At 38.5% G+C, this 26,464-nt stretch overlaps 1 protein-coding gene across 1 annotated transcript in view; it reads right to left on the bottom strand.

Moving 5' to 3' along the window:
- MPPED1 (metallophosphoesterase domain containing 1) overlaps window positions 1-22,205 on the bottom strand; it is a 65,884-nt gene extending 43,679 nt beyond the window's left edge. The window contains exons 1-3 of the mRNA XM_061988785.1: window positions 22,128-22,205; window positions 7,435-7,700; window positions 2,017-2,198 (exon numbers count right to left, since the gene is read on the bottom strand). Of these exons, the coding sequence (XP_061844769.1) occupies window positions 2,017-2,198; window positions 7,435-7,586 (334 nt within the window). The 5' untranslated portion in view covers window positions 7,587-7,700; window positions 22,128-22,205. The remainder of the gene's footprint in view (window positions 1-2,016; window positions 2,199-7,434; window positions 7,701-22,127) is intronic.
- Window positions 22,206-26,464: the final 4,259 nt, after the last annotated feature.

Genomic DNA, 26,464 nt, shown 5'->3' with positions numbered 1-26,464 from the left:
CACATAAAAATTGCCAATGAATTTTGACATTTCTTCTTCTCAAAGAGAATACTTTAAACCATTCTACCTCTTACTATATATTTTGCAAACGGTCAAGTTACTTAAGAATTGATAAATTGTTCATTTAAAAAAAAGCTTTACAAAAAAGCCATTTTTCATTTTGAAATCTCATGAACTGTAAGTTAATAAAATTAGTTTACAATTTTGAACTGGAACAAAATTTTAAATGCTAGCTGCATGAAACGTACATAGTGACCCCAAATTACTTTTCTATCAAATCTTCTAGAAAGAATTAAAAAAATGAAGTTAACATTTTCCATTTTTTCAAATCATCAAGATTTTTTTTTAATCTTTAACTTGTTAAATCTGTATATCTCAAATATGTTCTTGAAAAAATGTACCTCAAACCACAAATATCACCTTTTCCCAAACTGAACAGTATCATGAAATCGGAAGCATGCTTGAAAAGTCAGAAAATTAAGCCTTCTTTTTGAATAAAAATGATTAAAAGACCATCACAGAAATGCCTTGGGAAACTTCCCTACCATACTGAGAGGATTTCAGCTTAAGGACTTCTTCAGAACACTGTACAGCTGTGACCAGCAGGGAGGCAGATGGGGAACTAGGCAGACAAAACCTGTGCAGCAAGTAATGTGTGTAGTCCTCATCCTTGCTCGCTAGCAATATCCCAAAGCACTTTTCTTCCCACACTAGCAGATAAATAAAATGGGCACTATTCAGAAGCGATAACCATATGGTTTGTATAATCTTTATATGCTATTTTCAGTACATAATACATGGTAGAGACCTATGAAATAGGATTAAAATTTGCTCTCCCGTTTTACAACCAACCTGTTCCATTTGGGTACAGAGACAAGAGGTAAGGGCACTATAAGAGAGCGTGTTATTTCCACATACTGTTCCTACCTTAATATTCATAGAACAATGCAATTGTTCCATGTGGGGCATATTATTGAGTTCCTAAGCTCAAATAAATATTTATCAGTCTTGCTGATAATTATTTGCTAGTAAATATTTGTTTAAATTGTGAAGTCCTCACTTTTTTTTAATATTCCATTTCAGCCTACATGCATCTGTCTGCTTTGTGCCTTCCCAGAGCAAAATGCTATAATATGTAGCAAAAAAGACAGGAAAAATGCAAAACCACCAACTACAGGAAAAAAATATCTACTTAAAAACTGAAGCCCATTACCCTTAAACTGTGTCCTTTCTCTCTCGAGCTCCTTCATTTCCTCTCACTCCTTTTTGATACTGAAGTACCAGAATCCAGAATCCATTTTTATTCTAAACTAAGGTATCCGCACTGCTGCAGGAACAATACCGATCACGGTTTTTGTCTGGATACAGTGTATGCTTTCCAATTTTCACTGTCATTTTTTTTAGCATATACAAAACATTACAGAAGCACATGCAAATCACCACTTTCTTGCCCAGTGGAACAGAATTTCAGTTACCAATGCCAACAGTTGCATACAGAAGGCATCTACATCTGGTCTGCTACATCCAAGACAGCAACCACAGGCACACGTTTTGCTTTGTTTGGAATTCATCACTGTGGTGCAGCTGAGGCTCACATAAAAAAAAAAAAAAACACCACAACTATGAGCCTCCAGGGTTAAACAGACAAATGTTTTCAGTCACAACAACTTTTTTTTTGCAAGGAAGCAAAGCCATAACAATGTATGTAAGAGGTTTTATGTAAATCATTAAAGGCCTACTGACTTTAAATGTTGCTATCACCAAGAAGTTGCTTAATGTACACTTGAGAGTGTGAAGGCAGAACAGATGAATAGTCTCACAAATCTTATTTGCTCAGTTGGAAAAATGCAAAAAATATTTCTTAAAAAAAAAAGCTGCTCATTACCATTCAAATTTAAAAGTCAAATTAATATTCATCATTTCTGAGTGCATGATGGTTTTTAATGGGAGGCAGAAGGGGCAGATACAATCAGTAAACAAATTTACTTTCAAATCCACACAGAATTCAATACCTACCTAGCCACTCGTTGAATTTTTTCACTTCACTAGGAAGTCCCAGCTCAGTAAAATCACCAGCATGTATTAACACATCTCCATATGGCATTTGGATGGGATCAGTTCTTGAGTGAGTATCAGAAATACAGACAAATCGTGTATATCCTGGAGGTTTGGGAGCATCATGGGGCACTGGATCAACCCTGTAGGAAATGCATCATAACAAGGTTATAAAGTACTTAACATACTTCTTCAAGTCTACTTTGCAATTCTAATACTATTTTTTTTACCTTTATGAAAGATTACATAGAATTCTAGATCTGTCTGATGGAAGGGATTTATTAAAACAAACCTAACACTAATGGGAGGTGTAAAAACTCTTGATGTTCACATCACAACATTTTCAGTATTTGTTAGGTAGATGGATTAATTTAAAGAGATTAAGAAAAGAGATTGAACTACGGCAATAACTCCGAAACAAACACAAATAAATCAAAGGCACTGCCAGTTTCAAAGGAATTGTACTATCCCATTTCATTGTTTAAGTATGATTACATGGTACACAGGGAAAAGATTTATTTTTAGATACAGAAATACATTTAAATGCTTTTTTTTTCCTAATTATAACTTCTTTTTCTGCAAGTTATATAACTCCAGTAAATTTAATTAACACATTTTGGAGATATGTTTCAGTGTGTTAATGCAAAGCAAGATAAGAACTCTCCTGACAACAGCTGTAAATGTACGTTCAAGCCTGACTATTGTCAGGACAAATGTGGCAACTTTCTGGGCTTAATTATATTAAATGAAATCAGATGCTGTCAGGGGTGAAGCTGCATTGTTCAGAGCCCAATCTCGATATTCAAAACTGACGAAACAAAAAAGTCTGACCCAGTTTGATGAGACATGATTTTGAAGACAAAAGCAGAGAACACCTCTCTGCTCTATGAGGAATACACATTTTCAACTCAGCCTTTTTATCCTCAATTCGTATTTTGTTAGAATATATAGAAGCAAATGTATCTATATGCAGCTAAACCATATCTATTATTCCAGGCAGGGAATTCTAGTGGAATAAAATCAAAAAGTAAGATGTGTGAGACTTATATATTTATGTCACTAGAAACCAGAGAGAGATACAGAATTGTTTTGAATTATTTTACAACATTTATTTTGAAAGGACAAATAAAATTAGTTTTGTTCACTGCTGCAGTATGAAATACATATTCCTATCCCTTGCCAGTTGTGCTTCAATTCAGGAACTTACTATTACATAAATAAACTCAGAAAAAACAGTTAGAGATGTGTGCTATTAATAATACTGCCCCTGTTTACAGGGTAAATTTTCAAAAGTCATTTTATTGCTTGAAAGATAAAAGACAATAGTCTATAATCATACAATATTTTCTCTAAATCAAGGAATTCTATGAAATTTATAGGCAGGTGAACTACTGGTTTTTGATAAATTCACAAGATTAGTGAGAAATAAATCTAAAACATTGAAATTTTGTTAAATATATTAATTCTGAGCATCTTCTACAACGTAACTACAAAACTAGAGTATGAACAAATTATTTTGTACTTGACATTCCTGTATCTTTTTAGGAAGAAGAAAGGCCAGATTTTTTACAGCAGTTTTGGTGAAACAGTCTTTTAACACAAGTACCTTGTAGTTGTCTTTCTGAAGTTTCATTTTTTTAGCAGAAAGCAACCAAGCATGAGATAAGGAGTAAAACCAGCTGTGAAAAAATAATGCTTAATGACTACCCAACAGTATGTACATACCAGTGTAACATGCAAGCAAGCACTTACCAGAAATTCTAAAACTCAGATGTCAGAGAGTAGAATGTTTGGACCTTGTGAGACAGCCACTACAATCACTGTGTGTAGGGCTGGGAGACCTATTTTGTGAGAGGACCAAAGCTATGTGTAGATGCGCAGACTGAAAAAGAGTTAGATGCAAGGGAAGCTGGGCATAGGTGGTCACAATCTCAATCAGTGCAGCCACGTGACTGCCATCGCATGTTAAAATTGCCTCTGTTTTGGAGGGAACAGAGCCGTCACAGAATGAGCCCCATAGCTGGTGAGTGAAGGTATCAAGGGGTGCAAAGGAATACGAATGATGAACCGTGGGTTTCAGAGCAGTGAGTAAGGCTTGCCATAAGGTGCAAGCTATATGAAGGGTAATAAATTCAGTTCATGGAGTGCCTCCAGAAAATGAACTTGGAAAGCTGGATTAAAATGACTAAGAGCTGACCCTGGCTATTGTTGCAGCCATTCAAGCTCAAAAGATTAAAGATCAGTTCAGCAGACAAGTTTCTGATTATTGCTGTCTGTATCCGCACTTCCCAAAACCCACCTGGACGAGTTCCTGTGTGACCTACTCTAGGTGGTCCTGCTCTTGCAGGAGGGTTGGCTAGACGATCTTTTGAAGTCCCTTCCAACTCTTAAGATTCTGTGATTCTGTGACTCAACATTCACTTTAATAAGCTGACTTTACACTATGCATACTACCCTGGTACAACGTAAGGATATGGACTGGTCTAAAATATCACTTTTTGACTTTTCATGGTAGAGTAGCCTTTAAAATAGGAGCTTCATCTCTTTCAGAGATCTTTAAAAGCTCAGCACAACACTAAGCTAGGTGTTGGGGAGTAGCATGCATTTCCCATGTTGCTCCTCTGAAACTGAATGGAAAAAACAACAGACTTGCCATGGCAACCCATGCAGCACATAATACATATGCTTCTTCTATAGTTTGATGGGGAAGATGTGGACTGTATTTTCCCGGTTGTCGAGGTATGTATAACTTGTGCAATGGGCCAGAGAATTTTCATGGAAAAGGCATCAGCACAAAAAACCAAATAAATACGATGCAGATTTTTCATACTGAAGTGATATGCACACACTGAGGCCACATATACATAAAAACATATGTCAAGTTTCACAAATGCATCTAAGTTGTATTACTGGAAATAACTTCTGAAGGCTCAATCCCCATATTCTTGTGTTACACATTCCCACAGCAGCTGTCACACCAACACCCAATGTACTGCTTGCAGCGTGAGCAGAGGAATAAAGATCTGCTGCTTATTTTTGTGCTTTTGGTTTTCTTTAAAACAGTATGAAGGCTTGCAGAGCAATTGGAAAGCAAAGTTAAAAAATCTGAGAGCAAAAACACTGCCAGAGGTTAGTTTATACACTAGGTTTCAGCAGTTTCGCCAAGAAGCAAGACAAGCACTTTCCAGAAACCACTGACTTGACTTGAAAACACTGCGAGAATTTATTACCCGTTTTGCAGTGGCAACCCAGGCATCTCACAAGCACAGGGATGCCAGACTAAGATGGAGATAGGAAAAGGCTGTCAAGAGTCTTCTAGGTGCTCAAAAGTTAAACAATAAATAAAAAACTGCACAGAGGGTCAAGGAAGATCTGCAAGATTGAATTCAGAAGAAAAGAGCACCAAAAAAAAAAGTCCCCTGTGGTTAAAGCAGTTTATTACAAGTTCAGATGTTAACAGGTCTATGTGAAATCTGTTTGTGATTGCCTGCAACGTCACTAATCTAGGTATTTTGAATGATACACAAAGACATGGAAAAGCCCTCACCTCCCCGAAGACAACAACAAAACTTTCACAGACTAAAGCTGGGCTAAGATTTTACCCAAAACAACCATCTGAATAAAAAGTGCTTTTGTTATACTATTTATGTCTACTTTTCCCTTCTTTGTTACTATTCTATTCATTGGTAGGAGGCAAAAGCAATCCTGCTGGTATTCAGAAACAGTACTTACAATTTCTGTAGCAAGAGTAGGTCAGATTGTGGTAAATGTTTCAATTGATTTAGCCTTGTTTTCTGCTTTCACAAGGTTCTTCAACAGTATTAATCATTCATTGAGAGAGATTGCCAAAGTCTGCTGAAGAACCATATTCTAAGGATAGCTTATTTCTTGCTACTTGCTTAGGTGCTGAACTTCTGTCATTGCTGTTGATTGTCTCAGCCCTCTGGTAACATGGATTTGTTACTGGTTAGAAGTTTAAACAGCATATTGCTGAGTACCAAGTGTACACTAATAAATATCTTACTTTCAGCCGACTAAAAAACATTCAACTTTCAAGAACAATGAACAAATTCAGGACTGCTCGGGAACTGTCTGAACATTCACAAAGAATAGCTAAGCCCAAACAAATAAAGCAACCTGCATTTGGCATTTTCATCTGTAAAAATATTTCTGAACCCACGTTTGTTTGTTTGTACTTTTGCTACCATTTGTCAGCTCTGTAAACAAAAGATGTTTCTCAGTGCTAACACTCAATTCATTTTACTGTTTGCATTTCAACAGTACCTAAAACCCCCCAACACAGACCATAAGCTGATATACTGCCCCCAAAAACTGACAGTTTTCTCACCGCCCTAGTATATATGTTAGTCTTTAGATTTTTTTTAATACAGTACCTGATTTTTGCCAAAGAAGGTACATAAGCATTCACTGAATAGACACATAGCATTCAACCAGTCATAACTGCCGTGTTTTTTAACTGCAGAAATCATGGCTTATGTTTATATATTATTAAATACCAAAAATGTGAACTAGATGATTATTAAGTTTTTCTGAAGGGAAAAGTTTCCTTTAAAAAAATTAAAACTAGACTTCTGATGTAAAGATACGGCTGCTTCTCTCTTTAATAAACACAATAAAATGGTGCAGACATTTTTATTCCCTATAAAAATATTTTACAGTAGAATTTTATACTTAATTTATTCGTAATAGCTTTCCTGGTTTGATCTTCCTTCTGGTATTAAACTTTATGGCAGGTTTCATTTTGTAATTATAATTCTCTACTTTACATTACAAGTAAATCATTTAGAGAAGTTAATTTTACTGATATTGTTATTATATAAGAAGTCAGAAATAAACACATTATTTTAATTACTCTTTAAGCACTTGGCACTTTCGGCACATCAGTATGAAAGTAAGTCATCGGATGGGTACCCACACTATTTTTTTTTATTGATGTGATTTTTTTCAATTGGATGTAGCTGTAAAATAACGAACCAAACAGTAAATGTTGTACCAATACAGGCTTGGTATTTTCAACAGCTATTTACATCAATAAGCAAGTATGCAATGCGAACAAACCTTATTAAGACTGCAAAAAGTGTCATCCTTGTAGTGTGTCTTATTACCACCGCTCGTTGTTTATTTCTCTTTTTAATACCTAAGTACTATGTATTAAAGTTACTCTTTCTTCCATCCTTTAACAAAGCACTTACACTTTCCAAATGGACTGATTTTGTATCATTATAGTAATTATTATTAGAAAGGCAGCAAAACAGTGTTCTCTGAATTCTTTTTGACTGGTCCATCAAATACCACATTGACAAGGCAATAACAATTCAGAAGGCTGTGCTAGAGCAATAACAAAACTATAATACTTACATTTGCACATGTGGGGGCTGAAAACGTCCCTGGTTAATGTTGTAGAACGTGAATGCCTGTGTGGGGTTGGAGCTGTATTCATCCACTTCAATTATGAGTCTACTATGCTGATGCCTTCTAGCTGCCATAATGTGCGACTGGGCGAAAGCCATGCTTGCACTGGGAAGCTGGGCTCTTTCAGGCGATCATATCTGCTATCTTCCTACATCGATGGAAGAAGACCATGACATCTCCTTACCTAATCAGCACACTCCCTTTCAAGAAACCTAAAAGCAGATTGAAGAGATGGAGCATAACTGTTTAACAGTTAACCTGTTTGGATTATGCTTTATTTAATATGAGAGGAAGATGAAGAGGGGATATGGAGTGATGAAGACATACAGCTCAAACAACTCATCACAAACTTTTCCAACTCAGCAATTTGATGAAAGTACTTTAGATGTGGGTGGAAGTAAGCTTGCTAATGAACACAGGGGCATTTGCTCAAATATTTCAGATATTTAATACAAATCTAAAAGACTAGGCAATCATTCAGAATGGTGCATCAAATAACAATGTGTCTTCAACACAATAATTTACTTTCTTTTTTTCTAATTGCATTGCTGAATGTTTATTCTCTGTCCTCCTTCAAAAAAAAAAATACAGCAGATCTGAAATTGAATAGAAGGCTGTGCACAACAAAAATGAGAGTTAAGTAAACCGGAATCAGATTAAGCAATTCTTCAGAAAGTATGCTGAATTTATTACAGGGAAGCATTGCCAGTAGTTTATATCTTAAGGAACAAATCAAACAGCCTTCTGTGCACTTAGTATTGCTGAAGAAAATCCTGCCACAGATATGAAGGGGTCTCCCCTTCAAACATATTCTCTTCTCAGTCATCACTACCCCAGCATTCTGGATTCACTGGAAAAGAAAGCGATTCAAAGGCTAACATACAGTTAAATGTCATTAAATATTACAAAAGAAAAATCCATACAGGTTTTATGTTTGGGAATAAATTTTTCCCTGAAGGTTAAGCAAGTCCAGAACAGCAGCACTAAAAATGGGTAGAGGAATAGCAAAATGAAACCAACTGGAATACAAAGAGTATCCCCTAGAAACAACAGAAAGTAATTTAAATGTGAATTTCACTTTTACTTCCCAGTTTTAATAAAAAATGGATTACAAGCTATAAAGGTGGGTATTTTTACAGTATAATTTTGTATCCTTTTTAAAAGTTGTCTGTCTTAAATATTTACTTTCATGCAAGGAAGGCTTCTTTTCTTTGAGAGAATACAATAATCTGCTTCAAAAGACAGATTTCACTGAAAGACACAGCAATTCACTTAGTATGGGCAGTTTCTGGAAAGCAAGACCACAAGTATTTTATGTGACCTTGCTGATGTGCCTTCCTTCCATTTTAAAGGGATCACTGCCAAGACTGATGGATGAAGGAGTTCTTCATAGTAACTCTAATTTTTAAGGCTATTTAAAGATACCTAGGTCCAATTCATTTCTAGTGGCAGTCAAGCACCTAAGCATCTTTAAAAATCTTGGCTTCAGTCCTTTGCTTAACTACTACAGATGTTAAGTACTCCAAGAAGTGGCTGTGTATTTTTGTTTGGGGAAATTTTGCTCAGTTCAGTTTTGTTACATGCTGAATGGCTGCAAAATGATGACAACTTGCTGTCGCTAACAACCCGCAGGAAAATAGTCTGAGAATAAAGAGCAGATTCCTTCATGCCCTCCCCTAGAGCTGAGTGGTAAGGAAATGATAGAATAACAACAAAGAAAATTTTGGATTTTAAACACTCTCAGATGCTGTGTTCAGGCTAGGGAACAAGCAGCAGCACAAAGGAATGTGCCAGAGCAGGGGGAGGGAAGGGAGACACGATCCTTGTAAGAATAATCAAGTACAAATTGCTGCATTTAGGAAATAAGAAATTATGATGGCAGATGTGAAGAGCCCTCCCTGAGGAGCTTCCTGTATTAAATGATGCATTTGTAAAGAAGTTTGAATAGGCAAGGTCAGAGATTTTATAGGGGGCAAATTGTTCTAAGTGAACCTACTTCTGTTTGAAAGAAACTAATAGAACTAGTGACCTCTAGAAATATTCTCCAGTAAGATTAATAATTTATGTTTCCATTGCTCTACATAAGGACTTCAAACTACCTGAAAAATGCAGCCTTTGTTTTATAATTCAGGGATTATGACCACTTTGCACACAACTGAACTGCAGTTACAAATGAGTTAAAGTCAGTGCCTGACAGACCTAGACCTTTGGTGTTAGAAAGTTCTCAATTCACAGCAGCTGAGAAAACGGCTTCTGTAGCCTTCTCTTTAGGTTTTGTCTTTTACGACTTCTCTCAATTTATATATGCAATCTGCTGCAGAAACAGCAGATGCATGCAGGTACCTCAATATCCACTCTTAAGCTGTTTCTTCTTTCTGGGTAAATGGAAAATAGCACTTATCAACACAAATTAACTCAAAAGAATAAATTTATTTTAAAATAGAAACAAACCACGCCACTGATACACCCTTAGGTGCTAGACACTTCTTTTAAGCAGGGACTCAATCCCTGCATGTAGAAGTGTACAAACCACATTATTAGGCCAGCTTGAGAGGATGCCAGCCCCAGACACTCAACAAGAAGTTCACTACATAAACATGTGGAAAAGGGGAAGACAACATATTTCACCCGAGGTAAGGGGGAAAAAAAAAAAGCAAAACTAAAAAGCCTTCTGCAAAATGACAGTCTCCCAACGTCAACCTTGGACACATAAAAAGCTTCCAAGACTGGAAAAGAGAAGAAAGAGACAGATCCTGCAATAAAATAACTAGCAAGCATATGAATAGCTTGTGCTAAACAAAAATCAGATATGTAACATATAATCAGTAAGCATAATTCAATAGCAAGCTTAATTCAAGCTCATTTCAGAAACATACACAGATGTCTTTGAACCTTACCTTTCAGTCTAGGATTTTCTTCCTGCATAAGTGGTTGGCTGACTACTAACATTCTTGCTGTTCAACAGAACAAGCTGTCTCTTTCCAGCTTGACTGATAACCAGACTGACACCCATTACTCCCCTCTTCCCATTTCCATTTCCAATAGCCCAATTGTAACTTTCTATTTCTCTTATTATTCTGAAATTTCTTCCTTTCCCAAACCAGAGTATAAAATGCAAAGGGGAAATAATTATCTGCTTCTGTAGAATGCAAGTTTTAAAATTATATGCCCAGCATTACCAACACAGAACATTAAGACTCAAATCCCCACAGCAACAACATGCTAACCATCCTCTTCCCCCAGACTTATGGAGCTGCGGGATGTCTGCCAGGGAAAAACAGAGAAATGTAAAAAGGACTGCAAGAACATGAATACTAAAATAAATATCACAAACCTGGCTGTTAGAATCACAGACTGAGAAAAAGCTATTAAATCAGCTAAGCCATCTACTTACTGATGGCAGGAATGTTCTCCATACATTATTTTTCAGCTGCTTTCTCCAGTCTGTATTCAAATGTTCACAGAGCTCTGACCCAAAGCCAGCTGCGTACAATGGACATCCCTCCACCATCTTCTGAAGGCTTTGAAACATGCCATAAACTATGTGGACTGCAACATCTCTCCTGAGGAATTACTAGGTAAGTGCTTGAACACAGACGTATGTTTAAGTCCTTTGATGAGGTCCTCAAATAAATCTTTGTATTAAGATTGGTGTTTACTTTTTCAGTATGAAATTTCTACTACTTCATAGCTTCGTAGCTGACATACTTATTTCCCTCTTTTACATTAATTTTCCAGCCTTTTTATGCATCTTATTTCTCTTTTTTTTTCATTTCAAGACAATGTTCATTTTAATCTCACTTTTTCACTCACAGATTCTGCTTTATTCTATGTTCATCTTCCAGTTCACTCTCATGTCCACTGTCTCTCACCATATCTCATTCCATCATCTCCACTGTTCCCTCGTTCATCTACCCCTTCATCTCAAGACTAAAAATATCACTAAGATTTCTCGAAAATTATTCCAGCAACACATAGTATAAACCTAGACTTGAAAACAACACGGTTCAAGCAGATGTCACTGAAATAGTAATTCAATACCAAGATAAAATACTGATGATAATGATAATAAAAAGAAGTTCTAAATTAAGAGGGGAAACTGTGAAGTAGTTCTGTTGAGTAATGAACTTTGCTACATTACAAAAAATCTGGAGGTCAAGAAGCACTATATAGCCATGGTACACCCAAACAAGAGTTGAAGAGAGGCAACTGTTATAATTTGCACTAACGAGAGAGAAAATAAAGAGAGGACTGAGACTCTCTGCAGTACCAAGATCAGTGGCAAAGAGGTACTACAGAAAATATGTTAGTTTTGTTTAGAGAGTCTGCCAAGCTGCAATTTGGGGAGGCAATGAAGAAATCAAAAGTAGTACCAAAAAAAAAAAAAAGACGTTTTCATGCAGCTATGAAACATAAAAGACATATTTTTTTCAGGAAAAGCCAGTAAGACAATAGCAGTAAAGTACTCTAAAGAAGCATGTGAGAGTTTGTGATAGATCACACACTTGAGAGTTAGTGATAGATTGCACACTGGCACACTTGCTACATGTGCAAATCTTGGATACTGTTAGCCAGAAACCCTTCCAGAAGCTTCAAGGGCTCACGTCTTCCCCTATACTGCACCACAGTGCTCTTCATAAACTGTCAGGTCATCCTTTACAGAGGGAAGTAGATCCTTTATTTAAACCTCAAAGAAGTGCTCCAGAGTATTGTTCAGCAATGATCCCAATTGTCACAGTAACATTTCTATATTCACTAGTGATTGGCTTTGCCTTCATCATCACAAATGACTATATAATATAGATATGATATAGACTGACCAGCAATAAGCAAACATGCTGGAACCAGCAAAGCAATCACTTGCTGTAAGAAATAAGCCGAAAATGCTAAATAGTTTTTTTGCTGTCTATAATACTAATTTCAGATACTCCAGATAGGAGCCAATCAATGGAATTTGTCTGCTATCTTCAGTTCTGCCATCAGGAAATGGATACCAATATAATCCTAAAAAGGCATTATTCTGTGGGAGAGAATGAGCCAGGAAAATCGCTCTGCAGATGAATGCTTTTCGAAAGGGATACACTCTCCTCTGCCTCCTCTTCATTTTCTGAAACAGAATGCAACTCCTGGCAAACAAAAACCACTGAGTCTCCCCTTAGCAGACTGGTTTGGATCCACTTGACAAGCATGGACTTTCAACTGAAGGCAGTATAACCAAATGTCAGCGAGACACTTGTAGATTTTAAGGTCAATCATTTACATTTCTACTGATGGAATCATTAGGCTTTCTAAATGAATACAATTTGTCTTAGACAGAAACTTTTCCCACTGCATTTTAAAAACAAACAAATAAAACTGTGTGGTATTAAAGTGAAATGTGCACTTACAAATCCTCTTTCCAAAGCAAATGCTTTATGTATCTGCAATTTATGTCAATTAGAACTAAACAAAAGTGTTGAAAAACAGATAAACTCCTCCAGGATATCTGAATTATAGTCTCATTACCTGTGGTGCCACTTTAGGTGTTTATCACCCTTCCAAACCTCCCAGAGCTCTTTATAATAGAGCGGTCTAGAAATCCTGCCAGGAAACCTAACTCTACTTGAGCTACCGAAGCAGTATGGCATTTGAGAGCATTAGTTCTTCTACATGGTAGTGTAGCAGCAGTTGAAACGTGCCAGGGTGACAGTCTTCAAGCCCGCAGCTCTCCTTCCCCAGCACAGACAGAGCGGGTGCAGAGGGGCTGGCACCTGTGCCAGGTCTGGCACACTTCCCTGGCCTGTCTGTGCACCTCAGGCCCCCGTTGCAGGGATCACCACTCAGGGGTAGCTCTAGCTTCGTATCAACACAAGCCACAAAATCCCCAAGTATAAGCAGGAAATAAACCTACAAATGAGGGTGAGTTTTGCAATGCAGATTTATTTCTGGGGAAAAAAAAAAAGAAAAACAAGAAATGCACTCACCAATCCATTCTGTGAGTACCATGAGATGGCAAGACGTATCACTCCATCTGCTCCTCAAAGTGTAACATGTAGGTGTAATGCTGCGCAAGTTTGTAAAGTTGTCTTAAGGTCAAAAACTGGAATAAAATTTTTACAAATGCTTTTTACCATGGCTCTTACCACAAATCCTCATCTGGTAACTGTGCACATGTCCTCTCCTATTGTATTTTCAAAAACCTTCGCCTATGGTGCATCTTTAATTGAAAGAGATCTCAAGCATCCCATTTTTCAGTCTCTGATTTTCTCTTCAGGGGCATCCTGCTGGAAGAAGTTATACTAAACTCATGATTTATTAAGGAGACTCTTTGGGTGGTCTTCTTAAAACACATCTGAGATGGTTTTCTGTGCCAGTGAATCTAAGTTTACTAATCGTTATCAGTCAAATAATACTCAGTTCTCTGACTGCATCTTTTCCATGGAAGCCAGAGCTTTTTAACCAAAACAAGCAGGCACGATTCTGACTTATTTTTATGCCCTCAAATCCTACTGACTTCAATGGGAAGAAAGGTAAGAATTATCCTCTACTGTTTAGGACCTCTTATTTCACCTACCAATGAATACTTCAGTGTCTCATCTCACATATGATATATATTTGTTAACTGCAGATCTACAGGGCACTGCTCAATCTATTTTGTAACTTTAAAAAAAACTTTAGTGACTTAAATAAGATCTTTCTCTGTAATTACAGTTACCTTAACGTTCATTAGAAAAAAAAGCCAACAAAATTCCCCAAGATATTTCTCACTGTGCAAAAACACACATCATTGTTCTCCTTTGCTGATTATAATGACCTGTCATATAAGGTATGACAAAATTCTTCACTGAAATTATTTTTTTTTCTTCAAATTGATTTTCTTTCTCTGCTCTCAAGCACAAATACTATACATGTTTCTCATTATTTATATGGAACACTAACACACTTGTTAGGTTCAACTGACATAAAAAAGACTATATAGACATGGCAAGTAGGAAATGGGATAAATTATTTGTCTTTTGGTACTCTGCCCTAACATCCATTTCTGTGGAGTCTCCACAAAAAATACACTGTACCTACTGTACGTCAAAGCTCAGACCAGGCATTCAGAAAAAAATTACAGATTAATGAGTTCAGGAAACACAAAAATTTTACGTTTACCTATGAAATCTAATTCTTTACTTATTTAAAGCAGCTACCACTTAGAAACCATCTTAGCTACTCTTATTTTGAATGTTGACTGTATGATTTTTAATTATTTTCTTCTCATTTCTCTACCTAGGTTCCCAAAACTACAGTAACTAAATATTCTGTTTCTGAAGATTTAATTTTACTTTGGATCATCAGCAGTATCATTTTCTTAATCAAACTGTCTTCCATACAAATAACTGTTTAAATGGAGTCATTTACTCAATTTAAAAAAATAAGCACAATCTAATAATATTGCTTTCTTCAAGTACCACTTTGCAGTATATCAGATATATTTTAGATTTATATATATATATATACTCAAGATTTACAAATGGACAGAACATTTGTCAAGGCTAAATGCATCATTATAATCCTACATATGATCTTGTCTGAACGTATAAAACATTATCATATTTGGATTAAATATTTAAATGGGTACATTTTCTTAAGTAAAACCAAGCATTTTCCCTGAAAAAATGTACTATTTTGGCTCAGTACTACCTGTATTTATCCCAAAATACTTGCAGAGGCAGCTAATCTATTTAAGTAATTACCTCTAGGGAAGGAAAATTTAAATAAATATCTAAAAGCCACAAAACTCATTTCTAACTCTAAAAAAAATTGCCATTATCTCTGGCAGTATTTCAAAATCTGCTACGTTACTGAAAATCATGGGTATGCATCCACAAAAGACAAATTACAAGTCTCAAAATGACAATACTCATTCTAAGGGAAAACAATTAAAAATACAGGTTATGTGGGAAAATTATCAAAAATGGACATTCCAAGAAGAATAAATTAGTCATGGGGATATGATTCTACATTTCAGTCTGCGATTTGGGCATGTCACCTAATCAGGCTCTTGAATATCTCAAAACACTATTTACTGAGAAGGAGACTATGTAAGTACTGAAATGTTATATATTTAAGAAACGGCTTGGTTTAGTTTTTAAGCAAAGAATCATAGAATCACAGAATGGTATTGTGCTTCACCCTTCTGAGGTGACCACTGCTCTCACACTCATTTCCTACCCTTGTACCCAGGTACAAGCCCTGTTGGGTCAAGTTCCACTTGCCTGGGACATGTACTATATCCAAAGCAATTTCAATGAAAATAGTGTGTAAATGTACAGAATGTGAGAGATTTGATCATTCATGCATATCTGAGGGCAGAATACATCCCATATGATTTAGCATGTTTACTCTGATACCAAAATTACATCAGAGTATGTCAAAGCTTACTACTGAGCAGAGAATTATTTTAGCAGACAGTTCAAGTAGTTTTCATGTAAGCATTCCAAACCAGCATTGGTAAAGTCTCTCCTGCTCTGAGGTTTAGCACGAGCCAGGAGCTTCTGCTTCATACACTGACATGTTAACACTGGTAAAGCAGTTCACAGGGTCTTCCCTTTTCGTGCAGCAAGCAGCTCTTGGCTGTGGATGCCTCTGTATCGCCAATATTCGATTTCAGAAAGAAAACTAATGCTAACTACTCTTGAAAGGTTGCTGATCTCCATGTCAATACACAATAATGGAAAATAAAAGTGGTCAACCTATTCCTGTAGTTCAAGATGAATGAAATGTCAAAGTACTGGCACACTAATATTTGTGGGGTTTAAGGCAGAACACAGCTTACATGTAAATATATTTATAGTAATATTACTTCTGAGATGGATGTATCTTTAAGGTCTGGATTTAAATCCTAAAAAAAATAAAGCAAATGTTTAACAGCTACATTTTTTTCTTAGACAAAAAACTTTGAAAATGAAGTATACTATCCTGTTAATTACATTGTTTCCACTTTTCACTCATTTAACCACATCCATCCCTTTGAAATTGTTCATGCCATCTGATTAACCTTCAGGGAGGGAATCACTGGGTTTGTTCTGTTTATTTCTCCAGCTATCTTCTGATACAAGTTAAAAACATTAAACACCTATAAAGTCACGTCCACAAAAAACACCTACATGGGCCACGTGAAACTGAAACAAAGGTAACTTAATACTTTCCTCCAAAGAGAAAGTAAAGATAGTATGGGGGAAGTCCCAGACACACAGTCCCTAAGGGGGAGCATTTCAAGTCAAGCATCTCTAGGTATTCTTCAGACCTAAAATGGATCCTACTGGTTAGCAAAGCATTCATTCCTACAGTGTCTTTCTCACACAGGGATACTTCAAATCACTGCTCTGCCTGCAGCTGAAGAGTCTACTCCTTCAATCTTGCTTCTTTTACGAGAAGAGCTCCACTGAGAGTGCACTCACAGTACTTTGTGGCAGCTAGGCTAGCTCAGGTGGAAGCTATCACACTGCAAAGCACCACACAGACTGTGCCAAGTGACAGGAATAGTTGGTCAGTGAATGAGTTGGCTGCCTCTAAACTGTGACTGCAAGCTGTATGAAACTGCACAGCGGCTGATTTGCTGTCTGCTTGTAAAATTCTTTTGAAAATTTTATTTGGACTGACTTCAAATTTTCATGTGACAGAAAAAAAAAATGATGAAATAAAGCCAAATAGTTCTGAGGTAAAAAGAGAGATCAAAACAACAACAACAAAAATTTAGGAGGAAAATATAAAAGTACTGAAATTAACTCACTAGACATTTTTGGATTTGCTTTTCTCTTCTGTCTTACTTGGTCAGCATGGTGAAACTAGAAGATTTTTTTGGTGTGGTCACACCTTAAGTTTCCACTGAAGTATGTTGAAGATGACATTTTTTTGGTTGGGTTCTTGTTCAAGGTACTAGATTGTGAACTCTTGGAGGTAGCTAAATTTTAATCCATCCCATCCCTGATGCGTCACGCAAGGTATCTTGAACTTTTACCAAAAACTACTCATACAAGGGAAAAAGTCTTGAGAGGCAAAACTGAGATATACCTTAGAACAGAAATATAATAAAGATAGGTTCTGAGTAAGAATTGTTTTGCTTTTATAACAAAGACCCAGAAGAAAGGCTGTCCCACAAAGATAAAATTATTACTGTCCACAGAACAGGTGAAATCCAACAACAAACTATGCTAGACACTGTGCAAGCATACAGTAACAGTCTCTGCCCCAAACAGCTTACAGTCTCCAGAAATTCAACAAAGGATATGAGAGAAAAATAATACAGCAACACAGAGAAATGAACAGTGCAATAGCAGAACACTATGTTCCTTCCATTTTCATTTACAGAGAAGAGAAAAATCATCAAGATAAGCATCACAAGAGACAAAAGCAGAGAGATGGGATAGTGAAAGGAGGAAAAAGGTGATAAGAAATAAAGTGGTGTGCAGGATGTCAGAGTTATACAGCATGTTAAGCAAAGTGATGTGACTGCAAGAGTTGGCAAAGAGAGAGCTTAAGCAAAACAGCCAATTAGGAAAAGGCAGGGAAAAAATAGTCAAAAATATCAGTAGCCATCAGTCTCCTTCACATGCTGCTTCTACAGCTGCTCTGCTGGCTTCAGTCTTTGGTTGAATGGCAAGACCCTCACCTGCCATAAGGCAAGCTGAATTGGCTATATGGCAGAGGAACTGAATTTAAAAGGTCAAGAGGATTTTCCTCATGAAAACTGGATTTCAAAAAAAGTGATATATGTCAAATATAGTAACCTTGGTTTTAGCAGAAATGTATAAACTAACATATACATAACAACTAAGGACAAATGCTTGCATTTGAAATGTATTATACACATGTATTACACCTCTGAATATCTAAGTAAAAAAGAAAACTAGTCCATATTAAACTAATACTAGTATGGCTCTATAGTCACACACATGACAGCATATTGAAATGACATTATGAACCCAATCTTACTCCCATGGTAAATTATGGCATTTTAAATAGTAACTGAACAGAAAATGCTAAGCCTTTTGTATTTAGGCTAGTGTAATGAATCCCTAGTCAGTTATGACTGCAAGTTACTACATATACATTGGGATATGTCTTTGTTAATCCAAATACAATTCCCACTGTCTTATCAAATCATGACGAAACTGTCATACTTGTTGACAGTTTCAACAATGAGGTCAAGCAGCAAGCAGTCACAAAGAATGAACTACTTCACTCTCCAGAAGTGGCCGTTGTGTAGGCAGGTGAATAGACATTACTATAAACAGCTCTGCTCTTTTTTTTCCAGTAGATCTTGTACTGGACTGTCATTCTACAACCTTGCCCAAGCATCACATTCACATAATATTTTATCTCTAGATACATCAACCTGAAAAGATGACTTTCTAAGAGGAAGTTGAAAGGTAACAGTCCAGTGACGTTAAAGGATTCTCTTGCATTACTAACCTGCTTATATTTTGAAGTCTAATCTACAATATCCAGAATTTAAACTAAGGCATGTATTTTAAGTTAGAAATAACAGAGACCACCTTGCTCTCGGACACTCACACAGATCCAATTTACCTACAGATGATGATCACAGAATCCAAGCTGGTGTATGACCCAGAACATCCAAAATAAAGTTTCCAGCACTACATTTAGTCTTATTCTCAAACTGTACATTGTAATATTCTAATATATCTGTGAAAAGGCTCTTTCTTCAGCATATCTTACACATCCTCTCTGAATTCTTCAAAACAAGGTTTAGCAAGGAACGAATGGACTGCAGTTATTTATTTTTATTAGGTTTATTGCTTATTTGAGATGAAAATTGTTTTCATGGACAAAAATATTTAAATTTTCAATTAGAAAAGCACTTTTGAATTTACTATTTGATATTGTTTCCATACATCTGAAAAAGAAACTGCCTGGATAATTGACTAAGCAGTTACCTGGTTTCAGGAGATTTGAGTCTCCTTCCTTATAATTCAGCAGTTGAACTCTAACTGACTTAAGAAACAGTAACCTTTTCGTACACATTTACATGTTATACTGTATAGAAGAGTCTACTCCTGGGTAACTCTTCAGGTAAGGAGGACTGCATCTAAGGCAGCAGATCTGATCATATTTGATTCATAAGAGGACATAATGCACACATTTTCTTCTAATTCCATATAGTAAATTCAATTAAATACATATGATCACAAGCAACACTATATTCTATGAGCTGCCAACTCAAACAGCAGAAATATCAGTGTCCGAATTGGCTATGTATGACAAATCAGAACTTCAGTCCGCTTTACATTCCTGCTAACAGTTCCCGTAATAAGCACGCAGCATTAAATAAAAAACATGATCTGTTTAAACAAAGATCAGAGTGCGGACTTTATCTTTGCATTCTCTCAAATTTGTTGTTTGGCATCACTAACTAATAGCAAAACAGGTATTTTATTCATACCAGTCCAGTATGTTTCCATACAGGGCACAAGGGGTTGCTCTCATTAACCAGTGTTCTTTAAAACGGGCATTTTTCTTCACACAAACATATATAGGTATTCACAATGGTTACTTTGCTTTAAATTAGACCAAATGAAAGCAAGGACAGAAAAGACAGAGGGAGTAATGTACACACAAGAAATGTTAAGTCTTCAGTCTCAGTTAGCTTGAGACAATGAGGCAAACATGTCATTAAATTTTCACAGGTAATAATAATAATTAATTCATATACATATCATATATGGGATAGTCATTACATTTAATAATTTTTCTTTAAATTTCATCTGTAAAATAGAATTTAACTCCCTCTATCTGCATAGTACACTACGAAAAAAATTACCGTGCCTGGCATTGTGAAGCTGGCTATTACGAATGGGTGTAAAATAGATTACCATCATATAATGACTTCTTTAACTGGTCTTCTCAAAAGATACACTCTTTTTCAGTAGTCAATTTCAGATATGCCCATTTAAAATGTTGTCTTGTATTTCAAATATCTGCTGATACTCTTTTGAAAAACTGAGAGTTCACTTCATCAGGATCCAACCACAAAGTTTAACAATTTTGTCTAATTACCAATTTCTCCAGAATATCCCAAGTTCCTTTATACCAGTCTAAATTACCTATGAAATTCATTAAGCCTTAACTGAAGTTGAAATGGCCATCAATACTGCACATTATCAGCAAATCTCTTAATTTTGATATTGTCAAGGTATAGATTGTGTAAGCAGAAATCTTCAGCTATTGATCTTCCGCCAAAGAGAATGGGATGTTTAAAATCTGCCTAGTTTCTGCATGTTTCCCATCTCTATCCTCAGTGTCATCCACAGACGAGTATATGCATTTATAAACATATTTCACACTACCCATCTTAAAGCGCAAAACACAAAACACTGGTGCTAAGAAAGCAATGTATTTTAAAAGCAATGAAATTCCTACCAAAAGGTCTCTAATATTTTTCTGGTTTGGGGTTGTCTTTTTTTTTTTTCCTGCTCCACTGCTGGATACCAAATAACAGTACAATAAATTACAAGAAAATCAGTATGAATCCTAAAAAAAAAAAAGGGAAAAAAAAACCCCGCAAACCAAACTTATCGAGCAGTTTCCTCCCGGAATAGAACTTTGGAGGTCACTAAATCCTCTCCTACGACAAAGGAAAGTTCTTCCACTTCCAACCCCCACTCCCCCGCCTTTCCCCGGCTACGCGAGGGAAAGCTACTGGAGAAGGCACATGCGGATTTTTCTCGGGGGCTTCCCTCCCGGCAAGTCTCCGGTGGTAGCTGGTGACACCTGAAGACGAGGGGGATGAGAAAGGAGAGCGGCGGCGCCGGACGCCCGGGGGTCGCCGTTGCCACCCGCCCGCCCGCTCGCAGCAACCCGGCCTCCGCGGGAACTCTCGGAACAAAGTAACTTCCCGGCTGGCTGGCGGGAGCCAGCGGCGGGGCACGCGTGGGGCAGGGGGCTGTTCACCCCCTTGGCGAGCACGGACTCACTAGCACAGCTGCAGAGAAGCCCCCGGAGCGGCAAGAGCAGGCAAGGCAGCGGCAGCCCTTCCCCGGCAGCAGGGTGACAGCCCTTACCTTCACACACCCCTCTCCTCACGCCCGGCAGCAGGCAAGCGCCGGCAAAGCAGCAGGGAGGCTGAGCGAGGGGAGCTGCGAGGCTCTCGGCGGCTCTCCCTCCGCCTCTCTCCCGCTCCTCAGAGAAGCCCTTCCCCCCCACACACACCCCTCGACTGCCTCACTCTCTCTAGCTTTGGGGCATTTGTGTGTGTGTGTGTGTGTGTGTATATATATATATATATATTTCTTTTTAAGGAGCAAAGAGAAGTCACGAGGAATCTTGGTTGGGAGCCGCAAAGCCCTGACGCGCTTGGGGGTGGGTATGAGGGTGGGGGGCGGCTGGGGTGGTTTCAGACCCTCGCACGGGAACGCAGGCAGACCCATCCCCCCCGCCTCCTCAGTCCCCAGCCGGGGAAGGCTGCGCTGAGGCTTGAACCTCGCAGCCGTGAGCCGATCCCGCACCAAGGAACGGGCCCTGCGCATAATCCCCCCGCCCCGAGCAGGCACGGAGACCCCGCCCGGGGCGGCCGTACTCATCCCTCCCCGGATCCCCATCCCCCCAGGGGCAGAGAGCGGTCGGCGAAGGGGCTCCCCTAAAATACTTACCCTGCCCGCTGGGGCTGCTTTGAAGACGCAGGATTTTGTGCAAGCGATCGTCTCCTTCTCCGGGAGCCCAGCCTCCCCTCCCCCCCGCCTCCTCTCCCCCGCCTCCCCCACCTCCTTTGGGGGGCCAGGAATCCCCCACTGCCGGCCCTCCCCTTCTCTCCGCCCGGCCAGGGAGCCCTGCCGGCCGGTCGCGCCCCGTGTCACCCGAGCCGTGAGCTGCCGTGGCCGCGGCCGAGCTGCGGCCGGGGCGGCCCGGCCGGGTACGGGGCCCACGATGTTCCATAGCCCCCGGCAGGGCCCGGGACGCGTTGCCGACCCGCGCTGCGGCGAAGGCGCGGGTTGGCGCCCTCCCTTTTCGGGTGGGGGTCAGCGGGGGGCGGCGCGGGGCCGCCTCCGGCGGGAGAGGAGGCTGCGCCCCCCGGCCCTCCGCCTCAGGGGCCCGCCGCAGACAGCCGGCCGCCCTGCCCTTCCCAGGGCAGAGTTGAGGCAGCACCCTGGGGAGCGTGCGTGTGTAGCGGGGGAGGCAGGAACTCTGCGCCGGCCTTGCGGAGGGCGGGGGAGACCTCGTCCTCCCGTGTCCGGTCGCCTCTCTTCTCCCGTCACAGATGAGGGGAAGTTTGGCGGCGAGGCTCTCGGGCGTGCCAGCCTGCTGCCAGGCCGCGCCGCTCGGCACCGACCCTTAGGCGGGGCGGTCCGTTAGGGTCAGGGTAGCTATCCCCACGCCCGCGAACCGCGTCCCCGCCGCGGCCAAAATGAGCCTCTGCCCAGCGCCTTGGGGCCAGGGGAAACGCTTGCTGTCCGTAGTGGTGGGCGAGGACTTTGGCGCTGAGGGTGCCGGGGGGGCTGTGGAGGTCCGGCTCAACGTAAGGTGCTGGTGCAGCATCGGAGAACTTCGGGGTGTCATATCGGAAGGCGCCTTCCTTGCGAGCACCTGGTGTGTTTCTCAGATACACTGAGCGTACACAGCTTCCCTTTGCTTCAAAATCAGGCCATGATAAAATCATAAATATATAATATTACACTCCTATGATATGATGAGTGGAGAGCAGGAGAGTTAAATGTGTACATCAAGGAGAAGCAAATCAGATGGAAAGGGCTCTACTGCACAATGTTGACCGATTCTAAAATGAAATATTTTCATATCTTTCCAGGAATAAATTTAATTCCTGCATAGGTGTTCCCATGTCGCTTGCTAGGCAAGGAAGTGTGCTGGATATCTAGCAACAATTAGAGGAGTTACATAAAATCATAGAATCATAGAATGGTAGGGGTTGGAAGGGACTTTTAGAGATCATCTAGTCCAACTCCCCTACATCTGCTTTTAGTGCACATGGCGGGTGACCTTATCACTGATCAAATAGTCTTTTTAAAAATCCTAAGCTGGAAAGTATCCATTCTATAAAATAAAATTTAAATTTGGGCATTTGTTCTGTGTCTTTTAGGAAATATTCTGGAGGAAATCAAGGAGTGAATCTCGGTCTAGCCCCATAGTCAGAGTATTACTGAAGCACAGGCCAAACTTGAACACAGGCCTCCGCACAGGGAGAAGAATACCTCAGCTACCCACTGAGCTATTATCTGTTCAGTGTGCAGATGGAGATGAGGCTGGGCTGTGTATCAGAAACTGAAAATTGGACCTGAGAATCCTCCCGCACAGTTTCTGTTACTGGCAAAACATGTATTTATCTTGAAAGTTTTCATTTTGACATGTCAGCGTTTTTCCAATATAAATGTGCTTGAAAATTTTTTGATCAGCTTAATGGTTAGGACCTATTAGAAGCTGCAGAACATATTCACGATCAATTCACTTATTCAGACACATGAATACAAGCTTGCAAAAGTAATTACAGGCACCTTTTTTTGAAAATCTTGAGACTGCGTAGTTTCCCCATAGGGAATATGAGTAATAAGTTCCTACTCAAAAAAAAGAAAAAAAAGAAAGAAGAAAATGTGCTAAGCGTTGTTCTTATTTATTTTTCTCTTTAATATTAAAAATTGTTGATTAAATGTTCCAGGTAGGGTAAGTGTGGTTGGTTGTAAATCCTTCCTTTTAACTATTGTTTAAAAGAACAAGCAGAAAAATTTGATCCTGGTAATTCGGATCTTGTTTTTACCTTTCAAATTTTCTTCGTGTCAAATTGATTTTCCTGTTTGGTGAACCTGTAAACATAAATTTGGAACTGATCGTTATTGCCAAATCTGTCTATTTTGAGTGTTCAACTAAGAGATGACATTGTATCCATACATGTTGAATTCATCTATTTCAGCTTTAAAATCTTTGTTTAGAATATTAATTTCTCCCCCTTTATTGTTACAAAATAGTGAAAGGTACTTTACCTTTTAAATTATTTATGATTTGCATCAAGTTCTCTTTGTATTGAAAACTGACATTCAATTAAAATTTACATGAGGTCGTTATAAATTGTTCATTAAGGCTACCTTAAATATGCTTCATGCATTTCAAAAGCACGTTTTGCCTTTTAAAATATTTTATGAAATAACAAAATAATGACCTGTAGAATGGGAATTAAATTGGAAGTTTCTAGTAGCCGTGTATTTCACAATCTTAGAGAAAGTAGATTTTATCCTCTCATACGTAGGTTTAGCAGTAGGCTAACAGAGGAAAACAGGCAATCTCACTTTTTCTACTGTTACGTTGATTTTTCAGCTTTGGGTTAAATATTATTTGGGTTAATATATTTGGGTTAAATGCTGGATTGGATTGAAACAAAGAAGATATTCATATTGCCTGCAGAAGAAGCTGAAGCTCTCAACAATTGCTTTCCTGCATTGGTTACATGGTATTCCATCTGCTTTGCCAGTGTCTTTGGTCAATTTGGTGGCATCACTATCAAAACTTCAACAGCCAGTGTCTTTTTTGATTGACTATATTAACTCATGCCCTTACAAGGCAGTAAGTATGAAACCTAGGTTAGCTGCAATGTCAAGTATAAACTGAAGAGATGAAGATTAAATACCAATAAAATGTTATTTTGTGGGTTTTTAAAAAAAAAAAAAAAAAACACACAACCAAATTTGGTAGAAAAATATTACAGAATAATGGTGAACAGTTAGGTCAGTAGTGTGATGGGATTTTAATCAAATTCATGGGATAACAAAGCTAGGAACCCCTAAATAGTTGCCCTTTGATTGATACTTTAAGGTTGATACTTTAAGGTGGAAGAGCTCATAAGTCTTGTTTTTTGAATGATTAGTTTTGATGACAGGAAGTGCTCGATGTGAACCTGCACTTACATAGTAATGGACAAATATGAATTTCAAGCCGTAGGGAAGGAAATGATCCCCTTATCTAAAGTGAAAGATAATTTGGCAAATGAAATTCAGGAGATCACTGGAAAGGCAGAAATGGGTAATAAATGTAATCCTGTATAACAGTGCATCACTATTTTTCTGCTGAATTTTTATACTTAATTTGGCTTTTTGGTGGTTGACAACTATTTATGTGCAGTTTAATTTGAATCTGTAGTTCAAAACCACCCAATGAGTGAACAGGCCTAGTCTAATTTAGGATTTTTTATGATCATGCAGTTTGATTTTACATACGAGACTTTGTGCAGACTTCTGTCAGCACAGTGTCACTGCAGAAGAGGAACAGTAGGCTACAGCTGAGTGACAGCCTATCACTCTGAAATCTGCAATCCATCCTCTTTTTAAGTTACCGTTTCCCATCCCCTGTGCTTCTTTGACATGTCAGACTTCCTGCACGTGCACTGTAGTGCTAGTCTATGAGTAGGCACTAAAGTCAATGCTTCCTTAACTTATCTAACTTATGCTCCTTTGATGCTTACCTGAAGGATCAGATTTAATGCAAGTCACAGCTGATTTATACATTCAGTGGGGTCTTTGCCACCTGAATATATACCATGCAAGTCAGAGTTCATGTACATGAACTCTAATGCATTGCTGTATGTCTGTAAAACCTGGACAAATATAGCAAAACATCAGGTTGTGCCTGGTCATAATTGCCACGGGGAAAGAATGAGTTGTGTAAATTAGCCTTGTCTATAAATTAGCCTTACCTCTTCATTGTCCAGAGTGGAGAGACCCGTTGCTTGGGCAGGGGAACTTCACTGCTAACACAGAAACATGTTACAGCTTTTTTACCCCAAATTTTACATCTTTTCAAAAGAAATTTAAAACCTAGTCTGATGCATGACTAATATCCCATTGTCATTTCCTTAATCGGGGGGAGGTCTCCAACATGCATTATATTTTGTATCTAATAAGTACATAGCCAGTTCTTAACGCTAAACATATCAATCAGATCAGCCTCATGTAGTTTTCCAGTAAACCTCAGTGATCTTCTTTCAACTGCG

Source organism: Colius striatus, chromosome 1, assembly GCF_028858725.1.
Source record: "Colius striatus isolate bColStr4 chromosome 1, bColStr4.1.hap1, whole genome shotgun sequence".
Taxonomy (NCBI): domain Eukaryota; kingdom Metazoa; phylum Chordata; class Aves; order Coliiformes; family Coliidae; genus Colius; species Colius striatus.
The sequence above is the reverse complement of the archived record's forward strand: the minus strand, read 5'-3'. Positions and strand labels throughout refer to the sequence as shown.